Source organism: Hibiscus syriacus, unplaced genomic scaffold, assembly GCF_006381635.1.
Source record: "Hibiscus syriacus cultivar Baekdansim isolate YM2019G1 unplaced genomic scaffold, ASM638163v2 tig00003721_pilon, whole genome shotgun sequence".
In the NCBI taxonomy this organism is placed as follows: Eukaryota; Viridiplantae; Streptophyta; class Magnoliopsida; order Malvales; family Malvaceae; genus Hibiscus; species Hibiscus syriacus.
This window is the reverse complement of record NW_024061981.1, coordinates 876044-899813: the sequence shown is the minus strand read 5'-3', so window position 1 is coordinate 899813 and position 23770 is coordinate 876044. Positions and strand designations below refer to the sequence as shown.

Here is a 23770-nt window from a genome sequence, read left to right as displayed (position 1 = left end):
CTTGAGTCCTTAACTGTTAAAAGTTACAAAGTTGTCACCTGACTATTCATTATGTTATAAACTCATCTTTTTCGTTTAAAAATTAACGGTATTCTGAGCTGAACGTTAACCTGCTAACTGTGATATGATAAAATATGATATCGGAATGTCAAACAACTATCGTATCTCAGTCATCATACTAACGTTCAGCTTAGACAACATCCAATTTTTTAACTGAAAAGGATGACTTTAGAGCATGATGTATAGTCGATGACTATTTTGTAACTTTTAATAGTTGAGGGACTTAATAAAGCAACATTATATAGTCGATATATCATTTTATAACTTTTAATAGTCAATAGACTTAATAAAATAATACCTTATAGTTGGGAACCATTATGTACTTTACTCTAAAAGATATTTTGATTAATACTAAACTGTAAAAATAAAGGGTAAAAAATGTTAATAGTATTCTTTTGAAGGAAAATTATATAGCACACATCGCATAGCGCAACACACTACTAAAGTGACAAACCGAAATAATTGTCTTTATTAATTAAATATTAAAAATATAAATTACACGTTTTGTACCTAAATTATCACTTTTGTTTCGTTTTAGTATCTAAACTTCAATTTTTTTAATAATTAACATCAATGTTTATATGGCATGTTATGTCAATTTTTTATTTTTTTAATTATCACATCATTTTTTTCTTTATCTGTAATCATTTTTAATTAATTTTATTTAACCAATTAGGTGTGACATGTGTCACAATCTATGGTGATAAAAAGATAAAAAAAATATTTTTGCTCCTAGTATGAATTAATCTTGGGTCTCTTACATGAGATGTAAATCACTCGACCATTGAGCCAAATTATTTATTTGGATAATTCTAATGACATTTCGTTTTTAACTTATACAACAGTATCACCAAAAAATTAATAATTTTTATGATTATAGCATTCAAGTATGTGACTCTTTAAAATAATCATCAAAAGCTTAGTCGCTAAACTAAATGTGATTTTTTGAATTGTCTACTATATCTCGGAGGAGCGACCGCTCGAGTGAAAGTGGAACAGATTCCAGCAGGGTGAATTCAGTAATTATATTAGCTTCTCGGGGAAACCATCGGCTAGTCGTCTCCCAATGGCGCTGTCGAAGGTGAGCAATAGCTCGAACCAGCGATGAAGAGCTCTCAGTAGAATGAGGATCTTCAACAAGCTTTATAACTTCCAAGCAATCAGATTGGACGAGGACTTCTCTAAATCCCAGATTCCAAGCAAGGTGGAGGCTAGTGTAAATACCCCATAGTTCAGAGTCAAGAGGAGAGTAGAAGCCAAGACCTTGTTGAAATCCTAAGATCCAAACACCTTCTGAATCACGTAGAACACCACCGGCAAAACTGAAGTGTGTCGTTGAGGAAATTGCACCATCTGTGTTAACGCAAATCCATCCTGGAGGTGGCTTTTCCCATTGGATAGCTTGGGGAGTAGGACGAGGCGCAAATGAATGCGTAGGAGAGCTGCCAAAGAAATTATGCACCTTTTTTTTAACTTGCAGACGAGACAGCGGGCATAGATTCGAGGGAACAACAGTCAGGAGTAAAGACAAACTCATTTCACCTTTTCTAAAGCTACCAAGTAAGAAAGGCAAAAATTGGTTCCAAGTAGAATTTCAGTCAGATTGCAGGGCTAGCACTGAAATATTTTCAAGTAGTCAATCATTCAAGTCAAAAGTAAAGAACACTGAAGCACAACCAAGAGGAATAATATGAGTTCAAAGTTTTTTGGTTTCAATGCAATCTATGAGGACATGTAAAACAAACTCTTGTTCACCACAAAAGAGACATGAATCATCATTGGTTATTCATCTATGGAGACGTTTAAGGTTCGTCATGAGACAGTGATGGTGAGCGATCTAAAGGAAAACACAAAGTCGTTAAGGGACTTGAAGCCTCCAAAATGCTTTCCATTTGTTGTGGGCAGGAGACCATGAGGGGGAAACCAAGGACTCATAGGTAAAGGATAGACGAAAGAGGTGGTACGGTCCCTATCACCAGATATATCGCTCATGTTCATTCAAATCAAAAGGGGCAAAGTACCGATGATGTGGTTAACTGTGGCGCTGGGAAGAAAGGAAGATAGGAAATTAATGTTACATTCTCCATCCTAGCAAACCAAGCTAGCAACATGAAAATGGGGTGCAACGCGATCAGAAGGTTGAATATAACCACGTCGGGCGCCTAAGGATGGAAGCTAAATGTCATACCATGCATGAATAAGGTTACCGCTGCCCACAGACCAGGCAATATTAGACCGAAAAACCTCTCAAAGTTTCGATAAAGAGTTCCAAAAAGAAATGCAAGATGATCTATGTATCGAAATAGGGAAAAATTCGGTGACCTTATACTTTTGATATAAAAGTCAAATCTAATAAGCATCAGGTTTTCTTATTAAAACAAAATAAACTTTCATCAGGAAGGCCTTGTTTTGTTCTCAAATTCGTCAAAAGTTGAGGTCGTAGAGAGGGTACAAGAGGTTCAGAGTATTTTCAGAGTTGGCGTGGCAGGCTAAGGCCATGGAGATGGTGCTGAGTATAAGGAAGTTTGATGGGAGAATCAAACATCCCAAGTATGAGGACTTGTGTACCAGTAGACCCACCACAGTTGGTGGAAGAAAGAACCATAAGTTTGCGCGAGCACAAGAAAGTGACATCAGCTTTGTCACTCCAGTCAAGTTAAAGGTTAGACGTAGGGTCTAGTAGGAGACCATCAGCTTCACCGTTTGTAGCGAGCTCAAGAGACTCTGACAGGATTTTGAGGTATCCATAGTGCAAGCATTGTGGGAAAAATATCGAGGAAGATGCTTTAAACTTTTTAGGAAGTGTTATAGATGTGGTTCCTTGGTGCATATAATGAGGGATTGCTCAGGTGTGGAAGGTGATGTTTTAGCTCTACCTAGGGGAGAGATCCCAATAGCTCAGCATGGTGTCAAGCCTACCCAGAAGGTTGTTAGTATCGTTTTAAAAGATTCATGAAAGTTTCAAATTGAGACTTTGACATTTGAGATTATGATTTAGTGATTTTAATTATATTTTTATTTTTAAATTTTAATTAAAATTAAATATTAATAGAAATATTCTGTCATAATAAAAAAATAATTAAATATTTGACATCATGATAAAATTTATACTTTAAACGGTAGTGTAATTAAAACAAAAGTAATTCAAAAATTCAGTAGTAATTGTTAGTAGTATTCTAAATAAGTTGTTTAATTTTGAAAAGTTACAAATACATCACCTAATTTATCAATTGATAAAAAATATCGCTTTATTATTAATATTACTATTATTATTATAATTATTTTGAAAATATGACCTGATATAAAAATAATAATAAGTACAATCCAGTTGTCTCACAAAACAGGAAAAATAAAAAGAACAAGAAATTGAAACCAAAATAAAAGCAACGCAAAAACAAAAAAAAAACAAAACTGTTGGGATTTCGATGAAGCCCAATGATCAACCGAATAATTGCTAAGAATGGGTGAATTGGTTTTTTGAGTTTAGGGAGTATGATCAACCGAATAATTGCTAAGAATGGGTGAATTGGTTTTTTGAGTTTAGGGAGTAAGGAGTATAAAGAGATAGGAAAATTTGCACAATGATTTATAGTGGTTCGACTTCTCAACTAAGTCTTCATCCACTACCTAAGCTCCTCACTAAGGATTTTTCAAAAAATTCACTAATTTGTTCTTTCTTTTTCCAGGACAAACAGATAACATTTACAACTCCTTAGCTTTTCAAAGGCTAAGCTAGAACCAATCCCCTTTACAAAAGGAATAAAAGATGTAAATAAGAAAACCTCTTAAAGAAATGTGTTTACAAAAATTAAGCTCAAAGCAAAACCTAAGGATATATTATTAATCTCAAAACACAAATATTTACAAGAAAAAAAAAATAAAGATTCAAAAACTTTTCTTTTGTGTATGAATGCTTGGATATGTGTTAGTAACCTTCTTCAATTGTCCTCAACTTGTTTTTATATGTTGAAATGAATTTGGGGATGTTTTGGAGCCGTTGTAGATTAATTTTCTACAAAATAAAACTGCCCATGACAGGGAGTATCGATACTCCTTTAATGAGTATCAGTACTACCTTTATAATTTTTAAATAAACTAGGCGCTGAAGACTATTGGGTTTGACCAGTGTCGATACTATGCTTCATTGTATTGATACAACAGTGTAAAGTAGTATCGGTACCCCTTTGAGTATCCATACCTATTTTGCATTATGAAATTTGAGCAATTTGGAAAACAACTGGTAGTATCGATACTACCTAGAGAGTATCGACATTTTTCTTACCTTTGGTATCGGTACCACATGAACAGTATCAATATTGTTCATATAATATCGATATTGTAAGAACAGTATCGATACTACATACCCAGAAAAATTGTTTTGTGCTCAAATTCTAATTTAATGGACTTTGAATTATTTTTGAAAACTTTGAACAAATTCAATCAAGTCCAAAAACATTTTGTCTTAATGTTATATCAAAACATTATAAAACATGGTTCAACAATCTCTCCTTTTTGATATAACAAAACATTTGAAAAATTGTTTTTGACAAAACTCCCCCTAAATAAAATATTTCATGAAAAAGATAAATATTTGGAAAATATGAAAGCTCCCCCTTTTTCATTCTTGAAATTGAATTTTTAAAACTCATATTTCTCCCCCTTTTTGTTATATAAAAAACAATTCAACTTTAAAGTTCAAAAATAACAATGGAGAGTAAATGGTAAATTTTAAAATAAAATCATTTGAAAAAAAAATTAAAGCTCCTCCTCAATAAAACCATTCCAAACAAAAATTTAACTTTAAAAGCTTGACACTTAAAAGATATTGAATTTCAACAAAGATTAACAAACATATTAGTAGCACATGAAATTCAATATATCCAAGTCTAATATACTTTATGCAATACCAATTGTTGTATTTAAGTGCATGTGCATAAAGCTATCAAAAAATGTTATGCATTTGAAAAATTGATAACAATTTTTAGAGAGACATCATTTGTGATAAATCGCATTCATAAACATTTAAATTAAGTTCAAAAATTAAAATTTGAAAAAACAAAGCATTAAAACCAATTTTGACCAAAATTCATTATGATGAACAAACAATTATGAAAAATCATTAAAACTTTAGAAAATGTTCATCACAACACTTTTTAACATACATGAGATAAAAAACGTAAAATTATTTAAAATCAAAACACAAGCAGACATACAATAAATAGGCAACCAATTTAATCAAAACAAAAACATTAAGCTTAGAGGTTATCCATTCCTTTTCAAGTGTGGCGAGAGCATTTGAATATCTTCACTTTCATCACCATTGCTCTAACACACCTACAAGAGACATTCATTTGGATTTTGGTATCCAAATTGCTTTGGATCCTTGAACGTTAGTGCTAATTTCCCTCATTCCCTTTGGAACCCATACTTGTTTAATTTTAAAATGTTTTCCTTTCTTTGAAGGACAAGTATGATCCAAATGACCATGAAAATGGTAATGTGAGCATTTTTGTCATTTTTATATATGATGAATTGGTTTGAGAAATTAATTCTTTTTTCCTTTGTTAACCTTTTAAGCTTAACTTTAAAATCAAGATTTTCTTTTTTCAAATCATTGATTTTGATTTTTGAAAGATCAAAATAATATTTCAAAATTTCATTTTGTTTTTCAAAATCCAATATTGCTTTCAAAAGAAAATCATTTTTAATTTTGAATTTTGAAATCAATTTCTTATATTTGGAATTCATGGTCTCAAATTCCAAATATAATCCATCATAAGCATCTTGTAACTCATCAAAAGAATATGAAATTAATTCATTTGAGTTAGAAGATACCTCGGTCTCTTCAAGAGCCATTAAGCACACCGTCTTTATTGGTTTTTCTTTTTTGTTTCCATGAATCTTTTCGAGCTTATTCCAAAGCTTCTTGGCATTTGAACAAGAATAAAATCCTTCATAGAAATCGAGACCAAATGCACAAAACAACATGTGCATGGCCTTAGCATTTTGTTGAGTTTTCTTCCGTTCTTGGGTACTCCACTCCTTCGTCTTCTTCTTTGAATTTGTTAGAAAATCTTTAGTGAAGAGTTAAAGTAGTGGATGTCGACTTGGTTGAAAAGTCGAACTACTTCAAATACTTGTTTTAATTCTTTATATCTTTTGCTCTCCTTACTCCCTTATCAAATTTCTATCAATTAAACCCCTTTGTACTTTTTCGATTGTCAATTGAGCCTCTTCATAAATTCTAACAATTGGTATCAGAGCTTGACTGATTAGAATGTTTAATAACCTTGAGACGTTCCTTGAAGAAGCTCTACCAATTTCTAAAGTAACTGAGAAGATGGCTTCCACCTCCGGTTCGTTCCAAATGGAAGACTCCCAACCGATCAATAAGCCTCCATACTTCAATGGAGCCAACCACCGTCATTGGAAGAAACTAATGAAGTTATTCATACGATCCAATGATCTTGGTGCATGAGAGATGATCGAGAACGGCTAATCTTATCCAAAGAAGAAGAAGAATGAGTGGAGTGCTCAATAACGAAGAAAGCTCAACTTAATGCCAAGGTCATGCACATGTTCTTTTGTGCATTTGGTCCCAAAGTAAATGAAGGAGTTTCTTCTTGTTCAAGTACCAAGGAGCTTCGGAATAAGCTCGAAAAGCTTCTTGGAAATAAGAAAGAATAACCAACAAAGGTGGTATCCTTAATGGCTCGTGAAGAGTCCGAGGTATCTTTTAACTCAAATGGTTAAATTCATATTCTTTTAATGAGTTACAAGATGCATACGATGAAATATTTACGGAGTTTGAAATCATGAACTCCAAATACAAAAAATTAATTTCTAAATTTAAATTTGAAAATGATTTTCTTTTTAAAGCTAAAATGGATTTTGAAAACCAAAATGAAATTTTGAAAAAGGATTTACAGCTTTCAAAAATGAAAAGTGAAAGTTTTGAAAAAGAATTTTTTGATTTAAAAGTTAAGCTTGAAGGCTTAACAAAAGAAAAATAAATTATTTTAAATAATTTATCTAGTTTTGTAATGAGAAAATGCTGGCATTATCATTATCAGGGTCATAAACAACATACTTGTCCTTTGAAGAAAGGAAAATGTTTTAAAATTAGACAAGTATGGGTTCCCAAAGGAACAAGGGGCATTGAAAATAACGCCCAATGATCCAAAGCAATTTGGATACAAAAATCAAAATAAATGTCTCTTGTAGGTGTGTGAGAGCAATGGTGATGAAAATGAAGAAATTGAGATGCTCTAGCCACTCTTGAAAAGGAATGGGTAACATCTAAGCTTAATGTTTTTTATTTTAATTTTTTGGTTGCTCATTTAGTTTTAAGCATGCATGAGTTTTGATCTTAAATGTAATGTTTTTTTTATCTCATGCATGTTGAAAAAAAGTTTTATGATGAACATTTTAAGTGATTTTTCATAATTTTTAGTTCATCATAATAAATTTTGGTCAAAATTGATTTTCAATGCAAATGAAATCTCTCTAACAATTGATATCAACTTTTCAAATGCTTTAATTTTACAAATTTTAAATTTTTTGACCTAAATTTAAATGTTTATGCATGTGTTTTAAATGTTAAAGATATTTCTCTAACAATTGATATCAAATTCTTCAAATGCATAGCATTTTTGAAAGAGAAAATAACCTCAGTGACCAAAAATCCCATATAATATACGATTTTAACCAACTTTTTCCGGATTTGCCAAAATGACCAACAAAATTGCAATGCAATCGCTAATTCGCAACGCGATCTCCATTATCGCAAATTCGCGTTGCATTTTCGCAATGCGATAGTTGAAAATCGCGTTGCGATAGTCTACAGTGTCGTTGCGATTTTCCCAATTCGCAATGCGAATAAGTAAATCGCAACGCGAATTGGGAAAATCGCAATGCGAATAAGTAAATCGCAACGCGAATTGGGAAAATCGCAATGCGATACTGACTATCGCAATGCGATAATACAAAATCGCAACGAGATACTTACTTTCGCAACGCGATACTGACTTTCGCAACGCGATTCTGACTTTCGCAACGCGATAATACATAATCGCAATGCGATTTTCAAAGCGCCATTAGTATCCTGGCCAAGTATTTTATTTTTAAATTCCAAACACGAATATTAATATATTAGAACACTGAACTGTCCACAGTATATCCCGTAATCGCAACTCATAACCTAAAACCTAAAATCACAACTCAGTCCCATCTCCATCTCTCACTCTCTCACCCATCTCCGACGAAATCCGTCCCCATCTCCGGCGAAATTCGTCTATCTCCATCTCTCAGAGCCACCCTCACAATCAGAAATAGAAAATCAACCAAATCAACCAACGAGGGTTAGTTTTTTTAATTATTTTCTTTTTGAAATTTTTGCATTATTATTAGGTTTTTCATATTGAAATTGATGATAAGTTTACTGGTAATTTCAATAATAGATTAACCATTTCACTTAGATTGCTTATTAAATCAACCGAGAATCGCAACGCGAAATGCAAATCGCAACGCGATTTTAGTTTCGCGTTGCGATTCTCTCGTTGCGATAGTCGAATTCGTGTTGCGATAGTCATTTTCGTGTTGCGATTTTCATTTTCAGAAACTATTCTTCTTCTGCAAATTGAAACTTGAATGAATTGCATTACTTCAACCAAAAAACAAAGACAAATACGAAATTCACAGTGTTGCAAATTTAAGTTTGAAGAATAAACTACTACTCTTTATGTTTATTATTGTTTTTGGTATATCTTCACAGTGTAGTTTTGGTATATCTAATTTAGTATGTTTATTGTTTTTGTAGAACTTTTATTCGGCTCAATTGACTTGAGAAATAAAGTCAGCCTGGCCAAAACAATTGCGTCGAAGCTTTCACCTGCACAAAGAAAAATGTTTGAGGATACATGCTTCGGGCCATGGCTGAAAGTACAACATCCCGGTGGAGATGCGATGTTGATACACCTGTTTCTTCAAACCATGACTAGCGATCTACCAGAGACTATACAACGTCGTGATGAAGAGATATGGTTTGATTTTCCACCGGCGTATACGTGTTTGGGCGGGAGGAGTTTTGCTTAATCACGGTCTACGCTTCGGACACGATGATGTAGGTCGGTACACTAGACACATTACCCGTCCATCATGGCTATCCCGGGTTTTTCCTGAGCTGGAGAGGCCGAGTCTACACGTAGAAGACCTGACAAGATTTTTGAATAATAAAGATGGTTTTACTCGGATGGATGACGTCGACGTTGTCCGAGTATGCCTTCTAATTCTTTTGCATGCCGGCTTTTTAGGCAGAGAGGCCAGACAACCTATTCCAAATGATCTAATCAAATTGGTAGAAGACCTAAATGCGTGGAACCTGTTTCCGTGGGGCTCGTATTTATGGAAAGCTACATGGAATAAGTTATCGTCTGCCTTGGATGATCGAAAAAGTTTGCATGGAGATGGTTCCAAATACACTTTGACAGGATTTATTTGGGCCTTTAAGGTAAGAATTTTTATATGATGTTTCCAAAATTATAAGTAATTATTTAACAATTACTAATGTTTGTTATTATATTGTTTGTAGATTTGGATATTTGAGGCCTTTCCCGCCATGAAGACATATGCAATAAAAACTTCAAATGATATTCCCAGGGCTATTTCCTGGAAGAGGAAAAGTACCTTGCAATGGGAAGATTTACTACGGTATACGACAATAAATAATGTAAGTTAACATAAATACTACCATATGTTTATAAACAAGTTATTACTAGTACACGTTTAACTTTGTTTGAGCTTTTATATTGTTAGGAGGCCAACACTCCTCTACAGAGGCTGACACCCACGGAAGCTGAGCTTGCCACTGATTGGTGGCAAGCTAGTAAGCGTTTTTTTGATGGAACGGTTGATGAGCAGCCTCCACTTCGGGAGCCATCACCTCGCCCAGAGCTATCACCTCACCCAGAGCCATCATCTGATCGACCCGGCTATACACCTCCACAACGACAGCCATCACCTATTCTGTCACATCATCGAGCCTCTTCTCCACCATCACCGCAAGATAGGCGACCGGCAAAGATGCCACGACGTTTATCTCCCTGTTCTCCACCTCCACCTCAACGGGATGAGTTAGGGGAGTTACGTGATGAGGTCAATGCCTTGCGTGAGGAGGTCGGTACTTTACGCAAAGACGATGGTGCATGGCGTGTTGAGGTGTCTACATTACGCGGTGAGGTAGCCGCTCTACGTGAGATGGTAGCATCGTTTCAGAATGAGGTTCATACTCTACGCAACGAGGTAAGTTTAAGATTTTTCATACTCGTAATTCATTCGGTTGCTGCCAATACTGCTAAACTGTTTTTGTTAGTATTTGTTTTTGGTTTTGTTTTTGTCTTTTGGTTGAAGTAATGCAATCCATTCAAGTTTCAATTTGCAGAAGAAGAATAGTTTACTTTCGCAACACGAAAATGACTATCGCAACGCGGAAATGGCTATCGCAATGCGAAATGAAAATCGCAACGACAATTTCGCAACGCGAAATGAAATCGCAACGACAAAATCGCAACGCGAAATGAAAATCGCAATGCGATTTGTGTTTCGCGTTGCGATTTTGTCGTTGCGATTTCATTTCGCGTTGCGATTTTGTCGTTGCGATTTTCATTTCGCATTACGATAGCCATTTCCGTGTTGCGATAGTCATTTCGCGTTGCGATTTTAAGTTTCGTGTTGCGAAAGTAAACTATTCTTCTTCTGGAATGTTTATATATGTTGTCCTTTTAAATGTTTATATAAGTGCTTACTTCTGGAATGTTATCTGAGCATTTTGTGAACTATGATAGAATAATGATTTGGGTGAATACAATGCTAGTTTGAAACATATTTGTCTTTGTTTAATATCATGTCTGTTTATTTACTGATTTATGTATTAATTTTTTTTAGCGGCCCGATAAGGTGGATGCTTTACGTCGGGTTTTCCTTGCACGACGGAGTTCACGCATCAGACGGCGTGGACGTGCTATTACGTCTCCGTTCATCCCAATGGTGCGAAGACTCCGCAAGAAGAAGCCCGACTCACCGGTCATCCCTCAAGAGTCCCCTCCAATCGTTCAAGAGGCCCCTATTCTCCCTCAATATTCCCCCCCCCACCGTTCAAGAGGCCACTGTCATCGTTGAAGAGGTCCCTCTCACCATTCCAGAGCCCGATTCACATGGGGTAATATATCGAAGTATTGCGAAACCCCCACCGGTTCCGGACATGATGGATGAGAGTTGGCTCTAGTATGAGTTACCGGCTAGTACCCTTCCGGTATCTGAAGTGGAGAGGAGACAACTACCGGAAACAATTGTGGATAATACCCTTTGGGCTAAGACCACAGTTGATTTTTATCTACATGAGCGGAGCCAAGGGTGTTACACTGATATCAGCAAACTCAACGATGAAATGTTTTTGTTGCTTGATCGGTCTTGGTGGGGTGTTCTATTAGGGGTTGAAGACAGTGGCTATTTGGATGGGGAGGTAAGTCTTATATTTGTCTTATATATGATTTTGATTAATTTGTTTAAAAATTAATGTAATTCACTAATATATGTATTTTTTTGTAAAACAGCATATCGATGCGTGGGTGTCACGTCTACTAATAATAAGGAAGCTTAGGAAAAATAAAAAAAATTCGCTATATACAATAATGCTGACGGCTTTTCACGTAGTTCACTTGAAGAATCAACGAGATGAATCATTTTTGTTGGGCAATGGACAAGCTAAACTTTATCCTGTATGGTGGGAGGTCGATAAGGTTAGTGTTTATTTTTTAAATTTTTTAAAGGTGTTCATAAATAAGTGCGCAAATAAATGAATTATTACTTATGATCGCAGGTGTTTATCCCTATTTTGGAACGTCGTCACTGGCTTCTCGTCCAACTTCAGCTCCCATCCCTGAAGATAATAGTGTATGACAGCATGATCAATTACATATCACTGTCTGATTTGAGAGATATTTTCAAGGGATGGAGCTCTCATTTGGCTAAATTCTTGGATGGGATTAAGTATTGGAGTCATTCTGGACACAAGAAGCCAAAGAAGTTCAATGTCACAGTTGTTAGAGACGAGACCGCGCCACAGCAATCGCCGGGAGCCAGAGGGGATTGTGGTCCTCTCGTATGCCTTTGCTTGGCACGTTTGACGACGGGAAGCACAGAGTTTTTACCTCCCAACGATAGAGATAGAGCTACAGTAGGCTTGTGATTTCGGCATTATATGGCTAGAGCAATATATTCGAGACGCTGCCTACCTGCATCCACGTTATGAAAGTGTCCATTGTTAATTAGTAAGTCAAATGCAAGTTTTGTTAACATATATACTCCTTTTGGTTTGAAAATGTTTGGTTAAGTACCTAGAATTCAATAATTTGTTGTTTGTAGGTTTTAGATGTGTAGGAAGTCTTGTTTGAGCAAATATTTGGTTTCTGCAGGTTAATCCTTAAGTGAGCTGCGTGAAATGGATGTACGGGGTCACAAAGTTGTTGATTCATTGATTCAATAATTGATGAAGAAATAAGAATTATTATTATTTTTTGATTGTTTAATTGATTTGTAAAAGATGATTTGTAAATGTTGATTTGTTTAATTGATGTGTACATAATTTGTGTTGAAATGTAATAGTTGATTTGTTGATTTTCAATCTGCTTTATGTTGAAGGAAAAACAGACTATCGCAACGCGAAATGGCTATCGCAACGAGAAAATCGCAATGCGAAATGAAAATCGCAATGCGAAATGAAAATCGCAACGAGAAAATCGCAATGCGATTTTCATTTCGCATTGCGATTTTCTCGTTGCGATAGCCATTTTCGCGTTGCGATAGTCAAATGAATGTCTAATAAGTGATAACAACTGAACAGATCATAGCAATGTTCAAACTCAAGTTACTAATACATGCCTAACTGAAAATGTTAAAAGTGCACACATAAAATACACATAATGCAAGTTTTGTTAACATATACTCCTTTTGGTTTGAAAATGTTTGGTTAAGTACCTAGAATTCAATAATTGTTAAAAGTTTATGCATGTTAATCCTCGTTGCCTTTTTTCATTTCGCATTGTGATTCTATCGTTGCAATTTGCATTTCGCATTGCGATGGTCAAATGATTGCCTTTCGCAACGCGATTCTGACTTTCGCAACGAGATAATACAGAATCGCAATGCGAGTTTCAAAGTTCGCAACAGGTTTTAGTTTCACAAGCCAAATTTTTTGTGTATATATATACGCAGCAGCAACAACTCATAACCTAAATCCCTAAATCGCAACTCATTCCATCTCCATCTATCACTCTCTCCGGCGACATCCGTTCCTATATCCAACGACATCCTTCCCCATCCGGCAACAGGTCTTAGTTTCGCATCTCGTTTGTTTAGTTACAACCATGAAATCATCTAATGTTGATCATGTTTGGATAGATTTGTTTTTTTGGAGGGTCATGAGAGAATGTTCATGGTGTTTTACAATATATGCCTTTACCCATGAATCTTCAACTAAAACTGTCATTAAAGAAGTTAACTTATGAAACCCTAATGTTACGTGTTTCAAAGAAATTGAATTTAGAGCCCCTAAGTGGATTTAGGCTATCTTATCAGAGAAATGGTAAAGTTTATTTGTTAACCGACAATGAAGATGTTGAACGATTCATTGCTTACATTAATGTTTCAAGTGATGATGTTACATTGTATGTTGTTGAACCTAGAAGTAGTATTGTTGGGTCAGTAGCGGGTAGTAATCAACTAAGTGGGTCTCAAAACCCACAGCCTTTCTCTAATCCAAATCCAAATCAACTTTCAGCACCAAATTCCGGTTTTCGTATTGACCAATTAGACGATGATGAGCCAAGAGAAAAAATTGTGAGTACTAGTCAGTATTCGAAATTTGATCTTGGTCAATACCCGGACTTTGATATTGGTCAATACACGGATTTTGGTGATGTTTCAGAAGAAGAAACAGACTCTGCGTGTAATGATTTTGATATTGGTCAATACCCGAATTTTGATGATGAAACACCCGTTACCGAGGAAGATGTTGTTGATGATAATGAGGAGGAAGTTACGACTGTGAATGAACATGTTGAACATCCATTCTGTAATTCATATAATCCTGAAGAAGAAAAAGAAGAAGAAAAAGTCCTCGAAGAAAAGAAAATGCCACGGGAGTATAACTGGATTATGCCAGAATTACTTCAGTTACCGGAAGAAGAGTTGGCAAAGAAAGCAGTTGATTGTTACACAAAAGTTATTCGTATCAAGAAAGATGATTGTTTTGATACAAAGGAAGACTTGAAGATAGCTTTGTATACGAAATGTGTGGAAGATGGCTATCAACTAAAAGTTAACAAATCAAGCAAAGATCGTTTCGAAACAAGGTGTACGATTGACAAAAACTGTACGTGGCGTATGATTGCAAAGAGGATATACAATTAATCTCAAAACACAAATATTTACAAGAGAGAGAAAATAAAGATTGAAAAACTTTTCTTTTGTGTATGAATGCTTAGATAGGTGTTGGTAACCTTCTTCAAGTATCCTCAACTTGTTTTTATATGTTGGAATGAGTTTGTGGTTGTTTCTAGCTATTGGATATTAATTTTCTCCAAAATAAAACTACCCAAGATATGGAATATCGATACTCCTTTAATGAGTATCGGTACTACCTTTATAATTTTTAAATAAACTAGTCGTTAAAGACCGTTGGGCTTGAACAGTATCGATACTATGTTTCATGGTATCGATATCACTGTGTAAAATAGTATTGATACCCTTTTGAGTATCGATACCTATTTTGAATTCTGGAATTTGAGCAATTTGGAAAACAACTGGTAGTATTGATACTACCTAAAATGTATCGATACTTTTCTTACCTATGGTATCGGTACAACATGAATAGTATCGTATAGTGTCGATATTGTAAGAACAGTATTGGTACTACGTACCCAAAAAAACTGTTTTGTGTTCAAATTCTAGTTTAATGGACTTTGAATTATTTTTGAAAACTTTGAACAAATTCAATCAAGTCCAAAAATATTTTACCTTAATTTGTTATATCAAAACATTATAAAACATGTTGGAACAAAAACAAAAAAACTTATGGCCTTCCACCTCCTTGCTGTGAAAACATATTTGAGAAATTGAAACGCTTGGCGCAAGGAAAATCTAATAGAGCTCTCAACACCCCTGTACTCCGCTCGAAAAAAGATTAAGGGGATCAACACATCTTCTATCTTCATCGACTTGTGACTCCATACAAGTAGGAGCTTCCTCTACCTATAAATAATCTCTATCATTTGTACCCTGATCAGCTGCCAAACAGTGAGATGCTTTGTTTCCCTTTATAGGAACGAAACTAAAACAACATGCATGGAAGAATTTCGTTCGGTTTCGCACCTCCCAAGTTATCACGCTTACCTCGGATAAATCAGGGTCTTGTGAACGCATCTTTTCGATTATTGTTCTTGAGTCACCTTCCACCACCACTCTGCGATATCCCATCTCCACCGCGAACTGCATTGCATGAACGACTGCCACTGCGTCCGCCATGAAAACTGAGGTAATATGATCCACCCTCCTTTTACATGCTCCCAAAATAAGTCCTGTGTGTTCTCTAATAATAGCTTCTGACCATATTTTTTGTTGTGCATGTAAAAACCTGACATCAAAATTAATTTTTACCATGGAGGCTGGCGGGGGTTGCCATGTAGCTGCCGTTTGTGAAAGAGGCCCCTGGATACGAGTGTTTGCAGTTACAAAATCTGAATACTGAGATTTGACAAGTGTAATAATCTCCATATCCCTCATCTGCTTCCCATTATGATATGCTTTGTTTCGCGCTAACCACAATTCCCAGACTGTTATTATTTCTGCATGCTTAGATTTGGAATTATTATCAAGCGCCCAACCAAACCATTCAAACCAGTTTGTATCCGAAAAATGATTCGGCCATTGATAACCCAATCGTGACCACACCAAACCCGCCTGAGGACAGTCCTAAACAACGTGAACTCCGGTCTCCACAGAATGCACGCACTTCGAGCACATAGGATTATTGATAACACGTTTACTGTTAATTTCTTGAAAAACTTTTTCTATAATCATTACAGTCCTAAACATTATTTATTTCGCGAAAAACAAATTCTAGAAAATGAATTTTGAAAAATGAATTAAATTTTTTGAAAAACTTTTTTTATAAATCATTTTATGTTGTCTAAATGATGTTGTGTAATTCATTTTCCACATATTGGAAAAAATTTTAAAATTTATTTATTATGAACATCAAATACAATAAGTAATATTATTTATTAATAAAAATAATAATATTATTTTTAAAGTATTAAAATAACTTATTTAATATTATTTATGTCAATTTTTTATTAAAATATTATATTTACAATTTTATAAATAAAATATTAACATCAGTATATTTTATCAAAATAAAATTATTATAAATTATATTAATTATTTATTAAAATAAGAATAATATATTATTAATTATATTGATTACTTATTAAAATAATAATATTATTAAAATATAAAAATATAATATTAAAATAAAAATATTATATTATATTATATTATAAGAAGTATATTTTAAATATTCAGTAATTCAATAATATTATTTTTATAAAATTAATAAATAATATTAATTTTATTAATAATTTATTATATATTATTAAAATAAAATTATAATATTATATAATATGATAATATAATATAATATAATTATAGCAATACAAATATTATGTTATATTATTAAAACTATCATGAAATATCCTTCAAAAGAATTATCATGAAATATAATTTAATAATTAATTTTTTTATTAAAATAATAATATTAAAAATATATATTAATATTAAATATATAAAATAATAATATTTTGAGTGTTTATGCTTTGAAGTGAAAAGTTAGTAAAATGACTTACTGAAAATCAAACTGGAAAAACAAAAAAAATATTATATTATCTATATATATTTTTTTTCAACCAAATATTAAGAAAATAAGAAAAACATTTACCTAAAAACCAAAAAAAATTATTTATATTAGTTATATGTTTTCTTCAAGTAATTGGGTTGTAAAAAACCAAAAATTGAAGCAATTGGGTTGTAAAAAACCAAAAATTGAAGCAATTGGGTTGTTGACCCGGCAAGTGTGTATCCATATAACTTGGTTAGATCCAGTAAAAAACCTCAACTCACCATTAAAGAAACAAAAGTCCTCCAGTTATCAGCTTGCAGCATCTCTGCTAAACTTAATAGCAGATTTACCTTATTGAATCGCCATGGATTCTGCCACTAGAAGAAGAAGTCAAGGAGGCCTCTTCGAAGGCCTTTACAGAGTCATCATGCGTCGTAACTCTGTGTACGTCACCTTCGTCATCGCCGGCGCTTTCCTCGCAGAACGAGTAAATCTTCTCTCTTTCGCATTGAGTCTAGTTGATTTATACATTTGATCCCTTTTTCGTTTAATTTTTTTGTTGATTTCTAGGAAAATGGTTAGTGTTTGTTAATTTCTGATTGGGAATTTTTTCTTCTAGGATAATGATTGATACTGATTATTTGATTTTTTATTGTAAAGGATGAGCTTCTAAATAATATTTAAATGGTGATTATTTGGTTTTAATTGTTGTTAATGGGTTTTTTTCTAATGAAAAATGTCGTAAGGGCGACTTAAATAAAGTATGTTAGAGTTGTCATCGATCATTTCTAAAAAATTTAAGTTGATCGGACACCTTAATTTATCCTCTTACTTGATTTGCGTCTTATCAGAAATATGTTGGATTCGAGAGGCGGTTACAATCAATAAAAGATTAGCACCCTTGTACTGCCCAAAATCCGATCGGCCCAAGATGTTCCCTTTAATGCCCCGAAGTTGAACCCAAACCCCAATCACTCAAAATCGCCCCTAAACGGCATAGATCTAAGCCAAACAATTCGAGTTTCACCTTCCTTTTGACGTTTTCCTTTGGTTTTTCAACGTTATTTCTTCTCTGACGATGTTCCTTTCGCTTTCCTCAAAATGCTCCCGACGATCTTCGAGGGAAATATTTTTTTTTATGTGTATTTCTTTGCTTGCTTGGTTTTCTCTGTGTTTTTTGTGTGTTGATTTCTTGTTCTGCAGGTGCTTTTATAGCCGGTTTGAGGAAGCATTTTCCTCTTGTATCTTGGCGGTTTCATCCCCGATTTTGTTGGGATTTCCCCTGATTCTCTTGGCACGTTCGACTTGTTGGTTTTGTGACCGAAAATAGGGGAATATCTCCCCTTTTCGCTTCGGTTTTGTTTGATTTTTCTCACCTTCTTCGATTTTGTTCTGATTTTGCCTCGGGATGGGTTGTTGACTGAAATCTCATGATGGTTCAATCTCGAGTTGTTCGATTTACTCAGATTTGTGTATTGCTTTGTCTCGCCGGCCATTTCGCGTGCTCGACACTCGGCCTCCCCCGACTATCCGGGGCCCTTGACTTTGCGTGAAAACCCTAATTTGATTTAGACTTTGAACCGGGTCTGCTAGGTCAAGCTACCTGGTTAGACCCTGAACCTTTGGACCTTGAATTTAGACTTAAACAAACAAAAAATAATAATAAAATAAAACTATATAATACTATATTTTCAAAAATATGTTTTCAAAAATTATGTTATATGTTTTCCAAAATCGTATATATTATATGTTTTCAAAACCGTTTTTTAAAACTATATATTATACGTTTTCAAAACTGTTTTTTTCTTTTAAAAAAACTATATATTATACGTTTTCAAAATCGTTTTTTAAAAACTATATATTAAACGTTTTCAAAACTATTTTAAAAACTATATATTATATGTTTTCAAAACCGCTTTCAAAAACCATATATTATACGATTTAAAAGCTTATTTTTTAAAAACTATATTATATATATGTTTTAAAAAATATGTTTTCAAAAACTATATATTATATATTTTCGAAAACTATATTTAAAATTATTATATATATATGAAATAAGTATCTACAAAAAAGAAAGGAGATTTTTACTATAATTGATTCAACTTTTGCAGTCTGTAGATTATGGTGTCGTAGGCTCTGGGAATACAACAATGTAGGGGTAAATTTTCTTATCTTAGTTCAGTTTTCTTGTGAATTCTATGGCATAGTCAGCTTATCATGTTGGAATTTCATTTGAAAATTGTGTTGTGAATTCAACGTTACTTTGCACAATCACATCGGATGGACTTGTATTTGATTGCATTGATGAGAGGATACAATATAGTCGTAATATACTACCTTTTTTTATTGTTTTTAATGATCACAGAAGGCTTTATTTCATATTGATCCTCCTTGGTTGTGTTCCTAATTGTATTATTATTCGGTCTCGGTTGTGTGCATAGTTATGTAATATGTATTGCCACAAATGAGTTGTTTTAGCTTACTCTTTTCTGTTTTTCTAAACCATATGATGATACGATCTAGCCTTCTGTGAAGCTGTAATTTCTTATGTCAAGAATTTTGCTGTTTCGCAAACACTCTCTTAGCTTATCCATTTTGATGCATCATTATTTGCGTAGTTGCTTGACAACTGCTTGTTTGCTGATCTTTGTCTGCTATAATGAATTACCACCACAGTTTATGTGGTGCTACAGACACGATACGAGGACATTGTGGTGCTGGGACGGAGGCAATCAGAGGAATGAAATCAGGGATGTTTTGAATTCGTTATTGAGGTAGCTATGTTTCAATAAAAGGTTATTTGTTTTGGTCGACTTGATTCGTTTCTTAACCGTGAGTTGGTTGAACCATCATTGCGAATTTTCGATTGTTGATGGCAGCATCGAAATGACCGAACCCACTTTGTAGTCATAGTTGCATTTGGGTCAGCACGGAACGAAACCCTGGTCTAACCCACGCCTTAGCTATGGCCCACCACTAACAATACCTTTTCCAACACGGTTTAATAAAATATTGAAAAATTAAATTTATTTTTAAAAAAATGACATTTATCTTACTCACACAAAATAAAGATATGATCAATTAAATGCATCTCACGAAAGATAATTTTAACTAGTACCTTATTTGTTTTTTTTAATAACCAAGATATTTCATTTATCGAAATCCGCATCAACAAATGTTTTGTGAAGTACAGACTGAACAAATACAGTTATGATTATCGAAAATAAAATATAAAAGCCATCATTTAGAGATAATTTGATAAACAAAACCGTTAACAAGTGAAACAACAACGTACATAAACTGAAAACACTAATGACTTCGAACATAAAACATGAATATACACAACAAGTAGCGTCTTGGATATACACAACTGATATTTTCAATAAAAAATATATAATTATTTTTCAGATCACTTATGTTACGTTATAGAAGACGAAGATATTTTATGTAAAACACATTTTCAAAAATTGTTAATAAAATATATTTCATTACAAATAAATGTTACTTTTATAAATAATATTTGAAATGTAATCAAATTTATAAACGAAAAGGAATGATACTTGAAATAATTTAAGTAAATGATGTGAACCTTCTACTTGTGTTTATATTTTAAAGAATTTAGAACTAAGCAGCCCAAAATATGTCATTGAGAATGCAAGAAGTGGTGTTTTCAAATTTTAATATTAAATCGAAATAATTTTGTGAAATTTTGAAATGTTTTCCCTTTACCCAAAATTTCAATTACTAATTATACAAAAACAAGAACAAAACCCCTCAACTTTATTTAATTATATATTAAAATTAAGGGTTAACTACGTGAAAAATCACTTACGTTTATGTTTTGTCTACTTTTGGTCACTGATTTCAAAAAAACATAAGATGATACAGTTCAACCTAGCCTCACTTGGATGGATGGTGAAGTCAATGTTGTACTTTTGGTTGTTTCAATGTAGGAAAGCCACAAGTATCCTGCACAAACAAGAAAACTCAAAAAATTGTTAAATGGAAGTAATGAAATGGAAGGATAAATATGGCAGCGGAAAATATATATAAGTAGGTGATATGTTTAAAGGAAATGATGAAATATGGTAATGGAAGTAGAATGAAGGTGATGGAGATGAATACGAAAAGTAGTATCTCAAAGAAGACTCAAAGAAGAACCAATGTTAAAGAACAAAGACCCAGACTTTATATTGCTTCTTTAAGGGATGGTAAACAAGGACTTTGACCCACTATCTATAAAGAGATAGGAACAAGAAGTATCAGGGTGACATAGATAGGGGTGACGCCACAAGCATAAGCTTTATAAGTCGATAAAGTTCACTTAAGAACTAAAGAGAGAAACTCTCACAAATATTTGATTAAACAAAGTGAATTGGTTCTTACAAATGAAATGGAAAGCTATTTATAGGCCTAAGAGATGTCTAGGATGCACATACAAGATTTAATGATTGAACATTCATGGATGAATGTTCATCCCTTAGGAAATACAATGTACGGTCAATGGTGAATGTATGATGAATTAATGAATAAATCTTCATGAATGTATCTTCATGGCTGAATCCTTCCTCCCATGTGTGAACATGTTTGATTTGTCTTCTATGGATGAATGTTCATGAATTTATCTTGGCTGAAATTCTTCTCCCCTTGTGTGAACATGACTACTTGGCTTCTTGCATGAATATTCATGAATGGATGAACTTAAAAGCCTTTGAATGAAACCTTGCACCTTAAAAAAAATGTTCTGATTCATTTTAATACTCTTTTCTCATCCATGCATGTCTCCATTAATACCTCTCATGCATAAATCCTTTGAAGGAGATGAATGATTGCAAATCCGGTACTTTTTTCCAGCCTGCACTGTCTTCAGTAATCTGGGCATATCTCAAGCTCCCGATATCGGATTGATGTGATTCAAAATGAGTTGGAAATATAAGAGATAGGGGATTAAATGTTAAGAAGACTTCATCACCCAAAGATGCTTGTAACATGTTCAAAAATGTATATCAATCTGACTGGCGTGAATTGTCCAACTAACTCTTCAATTGCCTTTAGTCTTCTTAGCATCCAATGAACCTAGACAAAGTATGTAAACAAATAATTAGATAAAAATTGAGCTATGATATTTATGAATGCATGCTTCCACCTATGTTAATAATGCAAATGAGCTAACTATGAATGCATATGCATTGAATGAGTTATATAAAGATGTGAATTAATAAGTCATGCATGAATATCATATATTATACATATAAATGACAGCATATAATATTCAAGCAAAAATTAAGAATAAGATAAACATATTCACGTGACATGTAATGCATAAATGAGTAAATAAATAATAAAATAAGGTAAGACTCCCTTAGAATCAAGGTAGAATGTCCATGAAGTGATCATGTGTTGAAGAAGTTTGGTCCTTGGCATGATCGCATCATAAGATATAGTTACTTTTGTTTTTATTTAATTAAGATGTGGTCGCCCGAGTTAACTGTCGCTAACAACAGTTAAATGTTTTGATATAATCACATATTTGGTCATTGTTATTTACATATTCTCTCAATTTAGTCCTACTTTTAATCAATTAAAATAAATTTAATCTTATTTTACAACTCGGAGTTGATTTAGAATTTTTTGAGTCGGGTCGAGTCAATTTTTTGAGTTTATGTTTAAATTTAATTATAAATATCTATAATATTATGATATTATTTGATTTCAATTTAAATGATCTTTTATAACCATATACAATACATGTGTATTTCTTCATTTTTTATATGTGATATACATTTATGATACAAAGTCGAGAGACTCAACTCAAACTTGAAAATCAAATCCTCTAATTACTAAATTTTTTGAGTTATTCAATTTATTCGAGTTGTATTTTATAACTCGGTTTGAACTTTATTTTTTCAAGTTGAATCGGGTTTATGAAATTATAACTCGAAGTTAATTCGAGTCAAGTTTTAAAGAGTCGAGTCGAAAAAATCGATTCTTTGAGCTAAGTTGAATTTCGCTCATCCCTAATGCCACGTGTTACTGTTCGGTTGGAGGATTAACTTTCATAAACGACTCGACTCGAAAAAATTTCAAGTTCAAACCGAGTTGAAAAATACAACTTGAATAACTCAAAAATTTTAGTAATTAGTGGATTGATTTTCAAGTTTGAGTTGAGTCTATCGACTTTATGTCATAAATGTATATCACATATGAAAAAAATGAAAAAATACACATGTATTGTATATGTTTATAAAAAATCATTTAAATTTGAATAAAATAATATCATAATATTATAAATATTTATAATTATATTTAAACAAAAACTCAAAAATTTGACCCGATTTGGCTCGAAAAAATTCTAAGTCAACTCTGAGTTATAAAATAGGACTCGAATAACTCAATATTTTTTTACTCTACTTGACTCGGCTCGATCGAACACTCACCCCTACGTGGCATGAAATGTGACATCATTCGATTGGAAGATTAAATTTATTTTAATTTATTAAAAGTATGACTAAATTGAGAGAATATGTAAATAATATGGACCAAATGTGTGATTATATCAAAATATTTTAATCGAGGTTACTACATCTTAATTAAAAAAAACAAAAGTGACCACATCTTAATTAAATAAAAAAAGTAACCATAACTTATGTTTTTTAAATTAATGATCAAAAGTGGACAAAATATAAACGTAAGTGATTTTAATTAATATTTGATTGTTGAGTGACCGAAAATACCTTATAATATACGATTTTAACC

At 33.1% G+C, this 23770-nt stretch overlaps 1 protein-coding gene and 1 long non-coding RNA gene across 2 annotated transcripts; one reads left to right on the top strand and one right to left on the bottom strand.

Annotated features, from left to right (window-relative positions):
• Window positions 1-15187: 15187 nt before the first annotated feature.
• LOC120182368 lies at window positions 15188-15897 on the bottom strand. Its single transcript, XM_039187361.1, has 2 exons — window positions 15393-15897; window positions 15188-15276 (listed from the first exon to the last, which is right to left on the bottom strand). Exons 1-2 carry the CDS (start codon window positions 15895-15897, stop codon window positions 15188-15190), a joined length of 594 nt encoding a protein of 197 aa, XP_039043292.1.
• A 1618-nt stretch (window positions 15898-17515) lies between these two features.
• Window positions 17516-19363, top strand: LOC120181369. Its single transcript, XR_005521752.1, has 3 exons — window positions 17516-17749; window positions 18478-18483; window positions 19088-19363. It is a non-coding gene; the product is annotated as an uncharacterized LOC120181369 (long non-coding RNA).
• The last annotated feature ends 4407 nt before the right edge of the window (window positions 19364-23770 follow it).